Source organism: Castor canadensis, chromosome 3 (genome assembly GCF_047511655.1).
Source record: "Castor canadensis chromosome 3, mCasCan1.hap1v2, whole genome shotgun sequence".
Taxonomy (NCBI): domain Eukaryota; kingdom Metazoa; phylum Chordata; class Mammalia; order Rodentia; family Castoridae; genus Castor; species Castor canadensis.
This window is the reverse complement of record NC_133388.1, coordinates 161,004,496-161,023,062: the sequence shown is the minus strand read 5'-3', so window position 1 is coordinate 161,023,062 and position 18,567 is coordinate 161,004,496. Positions and strand designations below refer to the sequence as shown.

Below are 18,567 nucleotides of genomic sequence, written 5' to 3'. Positions count from 1 at the left end.
GTTTTGACCAATAATGTTCTTTTATGAGTTAATAACATGATCTTTGTTTCACCATTAAATAGGAATTATTTGTTTACCATATTTATTGAGCATTTACTTCACCACACCAGGCTTTGGTTTAGGTACTAGAGCTATAAGAAACACCAGCACAGGTCAAAAATCCCTTAGAGCCTAAATTAGTTTTTTAAAGGTGGGGGAGGAGGAGAGAAGAAAAACAATAGACATAGGAGGGGAGAAAAAAAAGAAAGAAGAAAATATTCTTTACTTACAAAAATCACAACATCTTAGAGCAATTAGAGTTTTCAAACTTTAACTAGGGAAGGGTTAAAAATTGAATTATCTAAGGGCTGGTGAAGTAGCTCAAGTAGTAGAGCTCCTGCCTAGCAAGTGTGAGGCCCTGAGTTCAACCCCCCAGTAACACCAAAAAAAAAAAAAAATTGAATTATCTCATCAGTGTGTGCAAGAAACAAAGCAATGGAATAGAATATATTGACAATTAGAGTAAATCTAAACCAGCAGGTCCAGATGGTAGTTATCTTGAATAAGTTAAGAAATTGCCTAATGACTATATTAAACTAATTATGGCCTTCAAAAAATTAGAACTGTTAAGTTGGAAAGTAGGAAAAATGCTGTTTTCCAGTTAAATGTAATACGGATGTGGGTACTTATACAACATAGATAAGAAATATAATTTAACAAAAAGTAAATCAAAAAGAATGGAAATAAGTAGTATATCAATTTTATAGTTTCTGTTTTTAAATTTCCTTGCCACACCTGCAGTTGCCTTAAGAACATCATGAGGTATTGAGCTGCCGTCCAAATCCTTAGGAATAACACTAATGCACTAACCTGTCACTCTGATTGACTTATGTGGAAAAATTAAAAGTATAATTTAACTATGTGGAATAAAGACAAACCTAAATCAGATTTTAGGATAGGCTATTTATTCAAAGCTTGCTGGGGCAGTGAGTCAGTCCCTATCACTTGTATTTTTCAAAGATACAAATGCTTCACAGTGAAAAGGAAAAGGGAAGGCTTCAGGTACACTCTACTTGGAGATTTGTTGTCATGGCAGGCTAGAAGTAGGCTAACTAGAACTTAGTGGGCATCCTATGTAATTGGTTTGGGGAACATATTTAGCTTTCTCTAATTGGTTCTGAGCTGGAATTAGAGCACAGTTAGGGAGTGACAGTCACCAACCAAGTCCTGATTGTATCAAGTCTATTTCTGCAAAGGTTGTGGTTTGGCCTCCAAGGCTGGTTGCTGCAGAGGTTATGGGTCAGAATTTATTGTCACATATCATTAGGCCATTGTCCATTTCTATATTCAGAGTCTTGGCTCTGTTAAATATCCTATCAATCAAAAATTAAACTCACTGTTATATTACGAATTTCATTCTTTGGTGCTAAACCTTTCCACAAAAAAATTTGCGAATAGGCTTACATTGGACTCTACCATATCAAACTCAAGGGAAGATTGCTACTTTTATGTAATTAAAGAGCAGGCAGGATGCCTAAAAATGTGCTCTTGATTGTCAAGGAGATATTTACACAAACACATATTAGCTAGTCTCTACAGTAGTACTGGGAGGGTCACTAAATAAATCCCTGCAATTTCTGACCCTGCAAAGGCTACATAAAGTGCCCTAATGAAAACTTGCCTTGCAATTCAGAAGGTTGGCTCTTGAGATGTTTGGTGTAGGGCTTATATTTGAAAGTCTATCATTTTTCTCTAGAAGCTTAACATGAAAACCACTTCTATCCTACTCCTCAGTCACCTTGGCTTCTCATTACAGCATAATTTTAACTGTTCTGTGAGAGACTGAGATGCTCTCTAGGGTTTCCTAAGTTGAATTTCAAGTACACAAGAAAGTCTTTAGGTAAGGCTACCCTAAACCCTTCAAAATTGCTGACTACATTACTAGATTCAGAAAATAATAAACTTAATTTTGTGTAGATAATAGTTTCAGATAAACAAAGCCTTTGGTTTTGAGCTATCTTGGTTTCAACAACAATACAGACTGGTTGTAGAAAAAAGCCTTTTCAGAAAAACTAATGTTTATCATCAGACAGAATATAAGGAGCTAAAAGTAAATACAATCTAGTAATCAGGTAAATGAGCATAAAAACCACAAAGAGATACCACTTCACAACCAAGAGGATAACTATAATTAAAATATCAGATGATAAAAAGTCAGGTAGTAAGAGTTGGCAGAATATGGAGAAATCGAAACTTATGGTCATTGTTGGTGGGAATGTAAAATGATGTAGCCAATTTAGAAAAACATGAGTTCCTCAAAAAGTTAAGCAAAGAGTTGCCATCTGACCCACCAATTCTCTTACGTAGATAACTAAGAGAAATGAAAACGTATGTACACAAAAGATTGTATGTGGATGTTCATAGTGTCATTTTTCACTAACGTCAAAAGCAGAATCCAAATGACCATAAGCAAAATGTGTTTTAACTATATAATGGAATATTATTTACTCATAAAAAGGAATGAAGTACTGATCCATGCCACAGCACCCACAAACCTCATAAACATGCTAAGTGAAAGAAGCCAGACATACACACACACACACACACACACACACACACACACATTATTCATCGTATTTATATGAAGTGTCCAGAATAGTGAATATATAGAGAAAGAAGGTAAGATAGTAGTTGCTTAGGGATGGGGGGGAGATAGTTAAAGGATATGCAATTTCTTCAAGGTGTTGAAAATTCAAAAATTGTGCTGATGGTTGCAATTTTTTGTTTTTTGTTTTTTGTTTTGGTAATACTGTGTTTTGGACTCAGGGCCTCACACTTGCTAGGTAGGCATTCTACCACTTGAGCCACGCCCTCAATCTCATTGCACAATTTTGAACATACTAAAAAACATTGAGTTCTGCACCCCAAAAAATCACCAAAACAGAACAGTTTATAACCTAAGCACTTGAGTTTAAGTTACTGTCTGTGATTCTCGTGCTGTTTTTTTTTTTGTTTTTCTTTCTTGTGAGATTATCTTTGGAGAGAAAAGCCACATAACAGGCTTTGGCACCTGACAAGTGGATCAAGCTGTGTCTCTTGTAAATTATCTCATCACTCTCTAGGTCTGTTTCCTAAATGGTAAATTGAGAAGAACAATACTGATCTCTTAGCCTCTTGTTAGAGGCTCCTCATAAGAAGGTTGCTGCTGTTTATGTTGAAACAAGATTATTGACTTCTCTGCAGGATGGCTATTTGACACAGGAATTACCAAGTCTTGTTTGTGAGCAGAGCACAGTGCAGAATGATTGTAATGGAGAGGAACTCCAGAAGTTCAACGAACAGCTACTGAGCAGTAGGGCCTCGGAAGCGGGTGTGATATAAAGAGGAGGAGGTTGAAATAAGACGCAGCCCTTTTCCCCTCAAGTTTAGCCCTCCAGGAGTTTACTGTTTGGTGTTGGCAATGGGGATTGAGAGTGCACCTTCTTGTACCAGTCATTTTAGTAGTAACAATAAGGGTTTAAGATATGGGCTTGCACCAAGCATACAAGAGCAAGTGGAGAAGCCAATGCAAGGAATCCATTGGAAAGTACACTGGAGGAGATGACTCCCAAGCTGAGTCTTAAAGAATGAGGAAATTTCACCTGGTAAAGAAAAGACCAGAAGGGTTTCTCTGGTGACAGAAGCAACACAAACTCCTACAAAGCCTGTGCGGACTCTCAAATATCTCCAAAATTCTGGGTCTTATGTCAACTGCAAACTCAAAATCTTCATTTGGATGGCTACTGAACATTTTACACTCTTCTCCTCATCATGGTCCACTCAGTTTCCCCTATCTTGACTGACAACAACACCCTTCTGGCTATTTAGGCTAAAAAACCATGGATTCTTTCTCAACACTTTGTTCCTGTCTCTCACCCAACTTCTCAGGAAATCCTCTTGTCTAAAATGTATGCAAAATCTGACTCCTGAAACCTGTGCTGTCTGCTCTGAGTAACCGGTGGCCTGCTGCTCTCAAGCTGTCTACACTCTCTGGACAGCACCAGAGTGATCATTTTCACAGAAAAGTTAAATCATGCTATTTCCCAGTAAAAGCTCTCCTTTGGTGCACCTTTCACTCACAATGAAAGCCACTGCTCACAAGTCCCCTGTGATTCATTCCCACACACCTCTCCTGACCTCTCTGCTCTCTTCTACTGCTCTCCGTTGATTTCATTCTGTTCTCTGATTTTGTCTGGTCAGGGCAAAGGCTTAGTCTACTTTTGTCTTTTCCTCTGTCATATCAAAAAAGCAATATGACCAGGCAGATGTCCTGCTTCCTCACACTGTGGGCATCCACTGTCTTACTCCTTGCTGAAGAATTCACATAACTGCCAACCCCTGGCCAGCTCTAATGTGTTCATCCCTAACACTGAAAGTTTTAAGTAGGTCAGAGTTGCATTTAGATAGATGATTTTGCTCTCAACGTGGATAATGGATTTAAGGGGAATGCTGCTGGAAGCCAAGGTTGGAAGAGCGACAAGTTAGGAAGTTTTTACAACAGTCCAGATGGGAGCCTGTACTAAGGCTGTGATTGCTAGTCAGAGTGGAGAGAAGATTCTAGATTCCAGAAATATTTTAAGGTAGAATTGGCAAGACCCAGTGGTTAGCTGAGTATGGACTTTGGAGGGAAAATTTTTAGGGGAAAACTCCCAGTTTCTGGCTGGAGTCACTTGGCAGGAGGAGGCACCACTGGGTGATCACATTTATGTCAGCAGATGAAATCTGAAGATAAGAGATGGGAAAGGTGTACGTTCCCTTTTGGACATGTGCACTGGAAGCCTTGGCGTGTATAGCAAGCAATTGGATTTGGGGTTTCTTTGGGGTGAGGTGGGAAGATCTGGGCTGGACATTTGAGATAGATGATTTTTTTTTTTTGAAAATGTAAATTTTTTTCCAATTTAGGATTAGTATTGTTTTCAAATTCCACTCTTTGTACTTAAACTCTTTTTATTATAAGTTTTCCCTAAACATACATGTTAGATAACCTCAGTTTATGTTCCGTCTTCAACAACCTCTTTGGGTAATGTTTAAAGTTTAGGTAGCGCAGAAATGGGGCAGTAATAACCGACTGGAGCAAAAGTGCGAAGGTGAAAGTATCTCCTAAAGCCCATGGAGATTTAACACTTTCTGCAGGCTTCCGAGATGCAGAGCGGTCTGTGTGCACCGAACACCCTCTGCTTTAGGAAGAAAACCCCTGGCCGCCCTTCTCTGCCCCTCCGGCCTGTTCTTAGTAGGGGACCCCAGGTCTCCCTGGGCGCCGTGGACAACCGTCCCGAGCTGCGGTCACCCGGGTAACCGACGCCGGTGTCGGGCTGCGGGGAGGCCGGGGCGGGAGCGCGGGCCTGGGCCTCGGCGCCCGCATTGTCCCCGCTCCATAGCAACGCCAGGCCCGCGCGCCGCGTCGCTCGGGAGAGCCGGGTCGGGCCGGGCTGAGCCGGGCCGGAGCCGGGCCCGAGCGGATGGCGCCCTGATGGCCCGCGCGGGCGCCGGCATGCCCGAGAAGCGGCTGACCGCCGGTAGGTGACCGCCGGCCTCCCCGCCTCGTCCATCGCCCGTCCCCTCCCGCACCGCGCGGCGGGGCGGCGGAGCTCTCTGGACCGCGGCGCGGGGGGCCTCGGGCCGCAAGGTTAACGCCAGGGTCACAGCGGATTAGGGACAAGCTGGGTTCCAGACGCCGCTCCTCCCCACTTCCACCTTGAATTCCAACTCACAATTCAATCCATGTGCAGAGAACCGACAGACCGCCAAAAGTTAACTGAGCTTGCCCATTTGTTAAGTAGGGCTAGGCGCTGTCTCAGCTTATTTCGTTTGCTCTGAAAGAAATCAGATTTGAATGACATAATGTAATATTTTATCTTGTTTCAGAGCCACCAGATATTACAGAAGAAGAATTTGTAAGTACAACTTAGAAGGCCTACTTCTACCCACCGCCCCCCCTGGCTTTTTAGAAAATAGCAAACATTAGATCCTAGAAACCTGTGTTTTCCCTTTTTGCTAAACGAATGTGTGTAGCTTTGCTTTCGTGACAATGGTGATAACTGTGTACAATGCTTTTTTGCATTCTTTAAAGGTACCTTTTTAAGAAGGGGCCAATTGATTTATATGGTGGATTTTTAATCATTATTGAAGTTCTCTCACTTAAATGACCTCAATTAATTTCTCTAAATTCTTTAGTGTCTCCAGGAGACAGGTTTTATCTCCATGGTTTTGTTGTGATGTGGCTGTGCAGTTCCTTGTTGCAGTAAACATTAGTAGGTTGCATTGATTAACGTTGAGGGGGTGACTTCAATCACTTTAAACTTTTCTATACATTCTTCTCAGTTCAAACTTCTGGAGAAACTGAATGATTCTAAGTATTTTGCCACATCTTATTACATCATCGTTTAGGTTGAGTGGTAGCTTTAGGATGGTGCTATTGTAATTCCTATTTATATATTTAAGGCACTTGCCTCAGGTTACAGACAGAAAGTAGCAGAGCCTTATTCCTAGGAAGGTCTGAGTCTGATTCCAACCTCTAAGACACCTTGTTTCTACTATTTACTTATGCCCTCCAGTGCTTACTGCACGTGTTGGCTGGTGATCTTATTTACTTTTGGTGTTTTATTCAACAAGCACAGTGATTGTATATTCAAAGATCAGTTCTTAGATGCTGAGGCTAAGTCTAGAAAGGGATGAGAGAGAGCCAGCTAATTCTGCAGATACTGGTAGCTTCCACTTTCAGCTTTCCAGGCCTTTGGTCCACTGCTTGTGTTGAGAGAGAGAGAGAGAGAGAGAGAGAGAAAGAGAGTGACCCCACACCCATGTAGAGATCCACAGAGCTTGTTGCATCATCTGGCCATGTTGGCTGAGTGAGGTCTGTTTAGTGGGAAAGTTTAGGCCTTGACCCTGAACTGCTCTTCATTCCAGCAGCAGAAGACGAGCATTTCTGGAGTCAGAGAATCCTTCCCATACACTTCCAGCTTGAGCTCTCTGAAGAGTACTTAGTAACACACCTCTCAATGTTTGAGCAGTTTGCTAACCATTTAAGTCATTTGACCTTGTCTACAAACCTATAATAGCTTGGAGACTATCATCCACTCCTCCTCCTTCCTTGGATGCCTTTTTTTTTTTTTGACAGTGCTGGGGAAATCGAACCCATGCCTATGAATGTGTTAGGCAAGCTGTCTACCAAGCTGCATCCCCAGTGCACTCCCTCCTCCCCCATGCTAGCTCTTAGTTCTTTCATCTCTTATTTTTATTGCCTCTTTCCAGCTTCTTTTTCTTTTCTCATGAAAGTATTCAACTTCTTTAGGATTCTGTTCCTTAGACTTTCTCTGGGCGATCTTCTCTTTTGCTTCTAGGACTTCAGCTACCCCTCCCCCCATCTCACAGGACTTCCAAATCTATACACACCTCCAGCACAGACACCACTTTGGATGCCACTGCTGCATATCCAGTGGGTTATTGGCCATCTTCATCATCTAAATGTTCCTGTGTCACCTCAACAGAACCTTTATCTCTCCTCCCCCAATTCTCCTTTACCTTCACTTTTTCTTAATTTTGTTAATAGTGCCACTGGCCACCAAGTCGCCCAAACCAAAGCCTTTCCTCCTCTTTTTTCTTCAGCAAACATTTATCAAGTACTTTAAATTGAAAGATAATTTAGGGCTGGAAGTGTGGCTCAAGCAGTAGACCATTTGCTTTATAAGTGTGAAGCCCTGAGTTCAAACCCCAGTCACACCAAAAAATAAAAAGAAAAAATTTTTATTTTAGAGCTAGGTATGGTGGCCCATCTGTAATCCTAGCTACTTTAGAGGTAGAAATCAGAAGAGAAGTAGTTTAGGCAAAAAAAAAATTTAGCAAGACCCAATTACTGTGTAATGGTACATGCCTGTAATCTCAGTTATTAGTCTTTGTCCAAGAATTTCCCTCCCTGTCACCCCTTCAAAATCTCGAGAACTTGTCTGAAAAAAAACTCAAGCAAAAAGGGCTAGGGGCATGGTTAAAGTGGTAGTGAGCACTTGCCTAGCAAGCACCACTAAAAACCTCTATATTTCATGTTACTTGACTGCTCAGAGCTTTTATTAATAAAATTTTATTTATTAAATGCCAACTATATGGTAGCATTCAACCTCAAATCAACCCTGTGAGGTCATTATTACCCATATTTCACAGGAAGCAGAACTTCACAGAGTTTAACAACTGTGCCTGAGGCCACACACCTAGGAATTAGTAGAGCTCTTCACACTTTTCTAGAACTTTTTGTCTTTCACCAGGCCTTCCAATATTTTTCTCTGTGATGAATCTGACATCCATCCCGTTTGGAGTTTATAAAATACTTCCACATGCCTCCTGCTTGAGCCAAACTACCCTCTGGCCTGTGCTGTCGAGTTTGGCCCAGTTGCCCTTCCTTGTTCATTTCACTGTCTTGCACATATTTCTAGGCCTAGCTCATCTCCTCCGTGAAACCTTTCCAAACTAACATCATGCAGACTGCCCTGGAGCTCTGGGCAGCTTCCCTTGGAGACCAGTTGGTGACCAGATCCTCAAATTCACACACTCGACCAAGTGTTGTCCACAGCTTAAATTATTAACCTGTCTTGAACATAGTTTCATTTACCCTTGTTTTTCCAAAGTATTGTTCTCATTAATAAAGTTCATATCCTTAGAAGAAAGAGTGTGGCAGAGACCTGTAGCTCCCCAAACTTCATTTTCTCCTTGTCCATGCTAGACACTAGATGCTGTACTATCCAGAATAAAGGCAACATTTTCTAGTATCTCCTGCAGCCAAATTGGTCATATAACTGAACTCTGGTCGATAGGATGCAAGCAGAGGTGTGGTGTCCTACTTCTTGAAGGTTGATGTTTATAGACATCAAATAACTGACCCCTTGATCACACAGCTAGGAGCTAGCTGAGCTACATTTGGAAGGTGGTTATTTCTGACTCTAATACTAATGTAGGTGAGAGAGGGAAAATGAGCCCTTTTTCTTCTTCCTGGTGGCTGGAACAAGGATTTGGTGCTAGAGCTGAAGAGTCATCTTCATGAAGTGTAAATGGCATCTTTTTTGGGGGAAGGCACTACAGGGCCCCATGCTTGCTAGGTAGGTGCTCTACCACTTGAACCACAACCCCAGCCCTTTTTTGCCTTCATTGTTTTTCACATTGGGTCTTATAGTTATACTTGGGCTCACCTGGACTGAGATCTTCATGTTTACATCTTCCATGTAGCTGGAATGACAGGCATATGTTACCATGTGCAGCTTTTTATTGATTGAGATGGGGTCCTGTGGACTTTTTGCCCAGGCTGGTCTTGAAATGCAATCCTCCCAATCTCCACCTCCCAAGTAACTAGGATTATGGGCTTTAGCCACTGTGCCAACCTGGAAATGGCCTCTTGAGGATGGAAGGATCAAAGGGGCATGGGGTCCTAATATTTAGGAAGCCACAATGGGAAGCCAAGAAGAGCTTATGATGAGACAAAGAAACTTCTATTTCATTTCAGTGGTGGTTTGGTTTTGTGTTCCTCCGCTCATAGTATTTGTTTCATACTTTCTGTTTTGACAAAATCTTCTTATTTTATTAGTATTATTTAATTAGAGTCTTTGATGGGTATAAATCTTTTTGGGTTTCATGCCCTCAGTGTAATAACTAAAGCATTCATCCAACAACGTTGTGAGCATCTGCTACCTAAAGGCATTGAGACTTTTAAAACTTAGTAAGAAACAGTCCTTTTCCTCCAGAAGCTCACAAGCCAGTGTGTGATATCTGTATGCAGACAACTATGAAATGAAGTAATAAAGGTTTTTAGAAGGAAAATGCATTGGCACTATTCCAGACTTTGTGAGAAGAAAAAGGATAGGTAGATTAATAGGGGAGAAAAAACTTTCCAGCAGAATAGTCAGTATGTGCAAACGTTTAGAAGTATAATTCTAAATTGTAGAGGATATAAGAGTAATTCTAAGTTTACTAAGAATTCTAAGTTTTCTAAGTAATTTGGCAGGATCCAAATTACATTCATCACAAGCCATTTTTGTGGTAGAAAGGATTGAAACAGGTGGATCCTGTATATTAAATGAGGCAAGGAAGACTGATCCAATGGGTGGTGTGGAAAGGAGGGTTAGGAAAACACAAATTTTGGCTTCTTATGGACAGGAGGATAAGCAAGCAGTCTCAGAAGTCTGACTTTTAGTGGATAGGATTTCAGGGGATTTAATCTCGAGACAATGGCAGTGATTAGAGAGTTGTCATTTAGTAGATAGGAGTCTAAGAAGACTGTCCATAAGGTGTGAGAAATTTGGTCTAATTTTTTTATGCATAAGTACCACATACAACATTTTATAATAAAAAAGTTTAAACTTATGAAGTTAAAAGAATTAGATAGTGAACACTGATATACCTACCAAAATTTCAACTATTTCACTATATTTGCCTTTTCCCATTTCTGTCTTCCCTGGCCTGGTAGCCATCCATCAACTTTATTTGTTTATGTATTTTGTAGGACTGGGGATTGAACACGGGGTTTCGTGCTTGTAAAGCAGGCACTCTACCACTTGACCTCCAGTCCATTTTGTCCTGGTTATTTTGGAGATGGGGGTCTTGTGAACTATTTGCCTGGACTGGTCTGGAACTGCCTCCCTATCTCAGCCTCTCAAGTAGCTTGGATTACAGATGTGAGCCACCAGCACCCATCTAATTAATCTTATTTTTGATGCATTAAAAAAAAAGTTATGGACATTGATATACTCCTCCAAAACACTTCAGTGTGAATGTCACAAGCTAGTGTGTTCAATCTTAATTTATTATTCTTTTGTTGATATAAAGTTTATATACTATAAACTTAAAATTTTTTGAATTGTCATTTGATAAATTTTTTGACAAATGTGCACTTGTGTAACCTAAATTTCCATCAATTTATCAAGAGCATTTCTATAATTCCCGAAGATTCCATCAGGTTCCCTCACAGTTGATTCTTAATCTTATTCTCAAGATGGCTATCCTGTTTTGCTTTCTGGCCTTTCTTTCTTCATGCATTTTGCTCTGCACTCTGCATTGTATCTCATATTTAACTTCATAGAATTTGAAGTTATTTGAAATATATTTCAAATGCCATTTTCCCTGTTGAGTCTCTCTGATTCTTCCCACCAGATGACACATTTCTTTCCTTTGGAGGAAACTGCTTATATTGTAATTCTCTTATGCCATGGATTATATTCTTTCTTGGACTGTGTTTTTCTGTCTGTAATTATCTTATTTCCTCTTCCCTGTTTATAAGAGCTTCTTTGTATACGATACATCTTTTGGAATTAGGAAGAAATTGTAATTCTTCTGACTTGAGGGTCCAGCATAATGAGCAAAATATTTTTATTGTTTTATTATTCATATGTGCATACAAGGCTTGGGTCATTTCTCCTCCCTGCCCCCACCCCATCCCTTACCACCCACTCCGCCCCCTCCCTCTCCCCCCCTTCCCCTCAATACCTGGCAGAAACTATTTTGCACTTATCTCTAATTTTGTTGAAGAGAGAGTATAAGCAATAATAGGAAGGAACAAGGGTTTTTGCTAGTTGAGATAAGGATAGCTATACAGGGAGTTGACTCACATTAATTTCCTGTGCATGTGTGTTACCTTCTAGGTTAATTCTTTTTGATCTAACCTTTTCTCTAGTTCCTGGTCCCCTTTTCCTATTGGCCTCAGTTGCTTTTAAGGTATCTGCTTTAGTTTCTCTGTGTTGAGGGCAACAAATGCTAGCTAATTTTTTAGGTGTCTTACCTATCCTCACCCCTCCCTTGTGTGCTCTCGCTTTTATCATGTGCTCAAAGTCCAATCCCCTTGTTGTGTTTGCCCTTGATCTAATGTCCACATATGAGGGAGAACATACGATTTTTGATCTTTTGGGCCAGGCTAACCTCACTCAGAATGATGTTCTACAATTCCATCCATTTACCAGGGAATGATAACATTTTGTTCTTTTTCATGGCTGCATAAAATTCCATTGTGTACAGATACCACATTTTCTTTTTTTTTTCTTTTATTATTCATATGTGCATACAAGGCTTGGGTCATTTCTCCCCCCTGCCCCCACCCCCTCCCTTGCCACCCACTCCGCCCCCTCCCTCTCCCCTCCACTCCCTCAATACCCAGCAGAAACTATTTTGCCCTTATTTCTAATTTTGTTGTAGAGAGAGTATAAGCAATAATAGGAAGGAACAAGGGTTTTTGCTAGTTGAGATAAGGATAGCTATACAGGGCATTGACTCACATTGATTTCCTGTGCGTGTGTGTTACCTTCTAGGTTAATTCTTTTTGATCTAACCTTTTCTCTAGTTCCTGGTCCCCTTTTCCTATTGGCCTCAGTTGCTTTTAAGGTATCTGCTTTAGTTTCTCTGCGTTAAGGGCAATAAATGCTAGCTAATTTTTTAGGTGTCTTACCTATCCTCACACCTCCCTTGTATGCTAAAGCTTTTATCATGTGCTCAAAGTCCAATCCCATTGTTGTGTTTGCCCTTGATCTAATGTCCACATATGAGGGAGAACATACGGTTTTTGGTCTTTTGGACCAGGCTAACCTCACTCAGAATGATGTTCTCCAATTCCACCCATTTACCAGCGAATGATAACATTTTGTTCTTCTTCATGGCTGCATAAAATTCCATTGTGTATAGATACCACATTTTCTTGATCCGTTCGTCAGTAGTGGGGCATTTGGCTGTTTCCATAACTTAGCTATTGTGAATAGTGCCGCAATAAACATGGGTGTGCAGGTGTCTCTGGAGTAACCTGTGTCACAGTCTTTTGGGTATATCCCCAAGAGTGGTATTGCTGGATCAAATGGTAGATCAATGTTTAGCTTTTTAAGTAGCCTCCAAATTTTTTTCCAGAGTGGTTGTACTAGTTTACATTCCCACCAACAGTGTAAGAGGGTTCCTTTTTCCCCGCATCCTCACCAACACCTGTTGTTGTTGGTGTTGCTAATGATGGCTATTCTAACAGGGATGAGGTGGAATCTTAGTGTGGTTTTAATTTGCATTTCCTTTATTGCTAGAGATGGTGAGCATTTTTTTATGTGTGTTTTGGCCATTAGAATTTCTTTTTTTGAGAAAGTTCTGTTTAGTTCACTTGCCCATTTCTTTATTGGTTCATTAGTTTTGGGAGAATTTAATTTTTTAAGTTCCCTGTATATTCTGGTTATCAGTCCTTTATCTGATGTGTAGTTGGCAAATATTTTCTCCCACTCTGTGGGTGTTCTCTTCAGTTTAGAGACCATTTCTTTTGATGAACAGAAACTTTTTAGTTTTATGAGGTCCCATTTATCTATGCTATTTCTTAGTTGCTGTGCTGCTGGGGTTTCGTTGAGAAAGTTCTTAATTATACCTACTAACTCCAGAGTATTTCCTACTCTTTCCTGTATCGATTTTAGAGTTTGTGGTCTGATATTAAGATCCTTGATCCATTTTGAGTTAATATTAGTATAGGGTGATATACATGGATCTAGTTTCAGTGTTTTGCAGACTGCTAACTAGTTTTCCCAGCAGCTTTTGTTGAAGAGGCTGCTATTTCTCCATCGTATATTTTTAGCTCCTTTGTCAAAGACAAGTTGGTTATAGTTGTGTAGCTTCATATCTGGATCCTCTATTCTGTTCCACTGGTCTTCATGTCTGTTTTTGTGCCAGTACCATGCTGTTTTTATCGTTACTCTTTGTAATATAGTTTGAAGTCAGGTATTGTGATACCTCCAGCATTGTTCTTTTGACTGAGTATTGCCTTGGCTATTCGTGGCCTCTTGTGTTTCCATATAAATTTCACGGTAGATTTTTCAGTCTCTCTAATGAATGTCATTGGGATTTTTATGGGAATTGCATTAAACATGTAGATTACTTTTGAGAGTATAGACATTTTTACTATGTTGATTCTACCAATCCATGAGCATGGGAGATCTCTCCACTTTCTATAGTCTTCCTCAATCTCTTTCTTCAGAAGTGTATAGTTTTCCTTGTAGAGGTCATTCACATCTTTTGTTAGGTTTACACCTAGGTATTTGATTTTTTTTTGAGGCTATTGTAAATGGAATTGTCTTCATACATTGTTTTTCAGTTTGTCATTGTTAGTGTATAGAAATGCTAATGATTTTTCTATGTTGATTTTATATCCTGCTACCTTGCTGTAGCTATTGATGATGTCTAATGAGCAAAATTTTTTAACTCTCCATAATTAGCAAGTACACATAAACTATTTTGCTTAACTCCCTTTCAGTATGAAATTCAAGAAGTTAGGAGTAAAAGTGGAAAAGCTGACTTCCACTTTCACAGGTGGCACACCTGTAATACATGGAAAGCCAGATTTCAATACTATATTCAATTCTGAAGAAGTGTTCCCTCTTTCCATGTATCAGTCAGCAGAGAATATGTGTTGCAAATTTTGCAGTCAACTTGGAGAAATGATGTAATGGAAGAATTGATTGTAACTCAATTTTCTTCTTGGTTATACCTTTAACCATCAACAGTTTAGTGGTTATTTGGAGATAATAAACCCAAGTGTGAAGATTTAATTAATTTTTACATGTGTTAGTAATTGAATTATGGAAACTTAATGAGAACAATTGGGCTACTTTTTCAGATTTTTAATTTTTTTTTTGTAATTGAAGGGCTTTAGGAGTAAAGGATTTATCATGTCTTTATTGGTTTGCAAGACCCTCTGGCTGCTAATGTGGCAAAGTGTTTGAACACATTGAACTAGTGACTGCATGAGAATATACTCATTGGAAAAGTTCAAGCCTTCCTGCTGAAGTGCCACAAGAGGACTGAGCTGGTATCTAATATCAGTAGAAATTGTGATACAATTTTAGAAAAGAAATGCCAATTTTGATGTATTTGAATAATACTTGAAGTGGTTCTGGATGTGTGTAAATATAAATTTGAGGTTGTGCCTGAATGCCAGGAGCTGCCAAAGGACCAAAGGGCTTGGGCAGGAGACTACCAGTGCCACCTGAGAACTCATCAGTCTTTGGCAAGTGACCTGAGCAATACAGAGCAAGCATTTAGAAATTTTATGGCAATTTGATGGAGTATGTTTAGTGAATTTAACAATAAAAAATTGGAATTGCACCATGTGTCCTTTTGTCTCATTTCCTAGTAATTCGTTCTTAGTATATTCCATAAAAGTTTACATCTGTCTGAAATGGATTAAGGAAAAACAAAAACAAAACGAGTGCTTCATCATTACACTTCACTGAATTAGAGTTTTTTTTAGAAGAGCGAGGCATCTGGAAATGAATATTTGAATCTGAGGATTGTCTAGAAATTTTTGGCAATGTGATTTGCCAAATTCCAGGCAATATTTAAGTCCACCAGACTCTATGAAATACACATTTTATATTATGGCTAAAAATTAAAAATAAAATGCATATTTTAGAAAAATTAACAAGGGATTTTATACTCCATTACTGTTATTAATTTAAAATACACACCCTTCCCATCTATGGATTTTTGATCATGTGGCCTATTATTGCAAAATTTGTCTATACTTATTGTAATACAATGGTTTCTACCTTGGAGATAATAAAAATATTTATTGAGTTCAAATGTTTTCTCATAAGAGCAGAAACTAGGCATTTCACTAAATATAGAAACTTAAGTAACTTTGAAAGGTTACTGGCTTTAGGGCTTCTCCCAAAATATCTACCTTCTTCTACTTTATTAGAACTTTGCCAATCAGAACCTTATTTGAGCATACTCCTAAGGTACCACCACTACAAAGGTAGATTTATTAAATCCTCAGTTTGTGTTGTTTTAATCATTTGAGGTTTTTAGCAAAGTAAATCCCGTGTTACCTTAGTCAGTTGAGAGGTCTGGTAAGTTCCTTAATATAAATATATATTAAGGACTTTATAATTCTCTCTGACACTGAAGTAACTTAAAATTACCATAAAAATCTATTTTCCAAAGTAAGTATAAATTTACTAGAATATCTTCTGTATAGCACTACAGTTTTGTTTTGTTTTTTTGGCAGTGTTGGGGTTTGAACTCAGAGCCTTATGCTTGCTAGGTGGGTACTCTACCACTTGAACTACACTCTCACCCTCAGTAATTTTTTTTTTAAAATGTCCAATACTCTATAAAAAGAAAGTTATCAGCCATATGGAAATAATAGCATTGTGTCATGTTGTCAACTTTTGTGTTAGATTTGCAAAATTGAAGTATAATTATGAATAAGAAAATAATCACATGTACTATATAACAGAGTGTGTTATGATGTGCTTTTGACAAAATGGAAACAATGACTAATAAAATAAGGTGTTTTATGATTTAAAAGAGAGATTTCCTCTTGGCCGTGGCTTTTCAATTTTGCCAATTTCGAAAGTGACTATGTTGGTATATGAGATTGTTATGGAAAAAGTGTATACAATCTATGCTCAGAACACATGCATTGGCAAAGTTTCCTTGTGTAAAAATAAAGCAGGACTCAGATTGTGATCTCATTCTGAGGGAGAGGAAGTGGAACTTTTTCTTCACTTAGCTTATCACTTCCATTGAGCAATTAAGAAATTTACACTCTCACTTTCCTTTTAACTCCAGACAATGCTTCTGTCTTTATTGACTACCTTTATTTTTATGAAATACATTTATTTAATACATCTGTGCAAATTTACCATGTCACAGTGGCATTTTGTATTTGTTGGTGCTTCATTGAAGTGTCGTGCTATATTTTTTTTCATGTTCTGTTTTCTAGTTAGCTACAATACAAGGTTTTTAAAGAGTATGTTCCATTCTATTTTCTTTCTTCTTTTCCTGAGGCTATAGCACTGTGTTAGGTTTATAGTTAGGATGCAGTGTTGCTAAAAAAATCTTTGAAAATAATAAGTTGATAGCAGAATTAGGGAATAATGTTAGCATAATCATAAAATTGTGTTTTTATGTTTTATGCAGGAAGATTGTTTGGCAACAGATGACTTCCTAGTGGACTACTTTAATGAATTCCTAAGCCTTCCAGTGAGTGTGCTATTATTTCCTATTGAATCATTGTCAAGGAAAAATATTTTAATCGCTGGATTATCTTGTGAGGCAAATTTATCAGAGATATTATTTTCTTTAAAGATCACTTAAGGAATTTTGTAAATTTGTATCTTTTATAGAGTTAATCATTTGGGTTTGAATCATATTTAGAAATTATTCTTATTGAAGAGTTTCCTAAGCATTAAGAAGCATTCTATACAAAATCTGACACAGTTTTATTTGTTTGACTTTGAATAGAGGTTATAAAGACAAAATATTAGAAACTCAAGAAATTAAATTTCTTTGACTTAGGCAATTATTGTCATCTTCTTGGATGGGCAGACATTAAAATGGAACTTTCATTTAAGGCAACTAGAGTATAAATAATAATAAATAGACTTAAGACACTGCTGTTGATGTAATGTAGATGGATGCCATTTAATAGTTTCAGTCTTAGATAACATCGATTGATAGAGTCAGTATTAATGCATTTGGGAAACATAAAATAAGAGCTCATAAAAAAGCCTTATATTGTTGGGTGGAAACTAAGTTAATCAGGAATGGCAGTTATAAGAAACATAAGATAAGGTTTTCATCACGTGTTCTGAAAACCTTTCTCATTAAAAGTTTTACCAGGAAAAATTTGGACTATAAAGAAGTCACAAAAATTAATTTCAAGGGGCAGACAATAAAATGTTAAATCTTTTAAAGCCTAACTGGCTGACTGTGTCTTTGAAGGGAAGATACTATCTATTACTTTCTTACATAGATTAGTTTCTGTATATACATATATGTCTATGTATGTATGCATGATTGTTTTGAGATTTTTTTTTCTCACTAAAGGAATTTTGTGCTCTCTCCTCCATTTGGCACAGTGAGGTCTCTGGAACTATTATAAGAATTAGATAAACACCAAATCACCTTCTCCCTTTCAAGGAATGGACCTGAACGACACTACGGGATACTTGAGGTTCTTGTTGGGTCTGACTCTAACTTTCATCACCCAGCTGTACATTATAAAAACACTCAGTAGCATCACTAAATTGTCAGAACGTTGCTTTTCAGATTATATAATTTTCTTCTGGGTTCTGCACTCTATTCTTCCTCTCAAAGAAATACATTTGGTTAAAAAAAAAGTAAAAAGAAAAATCTTTATGTAAGTCTAAAATTTCAGTATCTCAATATTTAAATTTCAGTGCCTCAAGATTTGAGATTATTGTGAATTTTACTTGATTCAGACAATAATAAACTCTCTTGCCTTTCTTTAAAATTTTTTTTAATTATAGAAATAATATAGTGCTAACAGAAAATTTATAAAAATTATAAGAAAAATTTAGTTATATTCCTGCCATCTGTTCAAAGTAGACACTGCCATTTTTGTTTGTTTTCTGTCAGGCTTGTGGGTCAAACGAGTGTGACCTCTGTTAAACTCTGTCTTCATTCACGATTTTCACCCCTTTCCAGCAGACACTTACAGTCTGACAGGTCTCGTTCAACCCACCTGGCGGGCTCTCTTCCATCTCTCCAAATCCTTTTAATTTTTCTCCCTTTTTAAATTCTTTCCTTTCTCTCTCTCTC

General features: G+C 38.3%; 1 protein-coding gene across 8 annotated transcripts in view; it reads left to right on the top strand.

Moving 5' to 3' along the window:
- The first annotated feature begins 5,421 nt into the window (after nt 1–5,421).
- Nucleotides 5,422–18,567, top strand: part of Rgs22 (regulator of G protein signaling 22) — a 118,657-nt gene continuing 105,511 nt past the window's right edge. For 7 of the 8 annotated variants that reach the window (XM_074068926.1, XM_074068923.1, XM_074068925.1 and 4 more), the window contains exons 1-3: nt 5,422–5,534; nt 5,884–5,912; nt 16,924–16,986. In XM_074068926.1, the coding sequence (XP_073925027.1) occupies nt 5,489–5,534; nt 5,884–5,912; nt 16,924–16,986 (138 nt within the window). In that variant the 5' untranslated portion in view covers nt 5,422–5,488. Of the gene's footprint in view, nt 5,535–5,883; nt 5,913–16,922; nt 16,987–18,567 lie in introns of those variants that run through there. The other variant, XM_074068928.1, reaches the window with a different exon arrangement.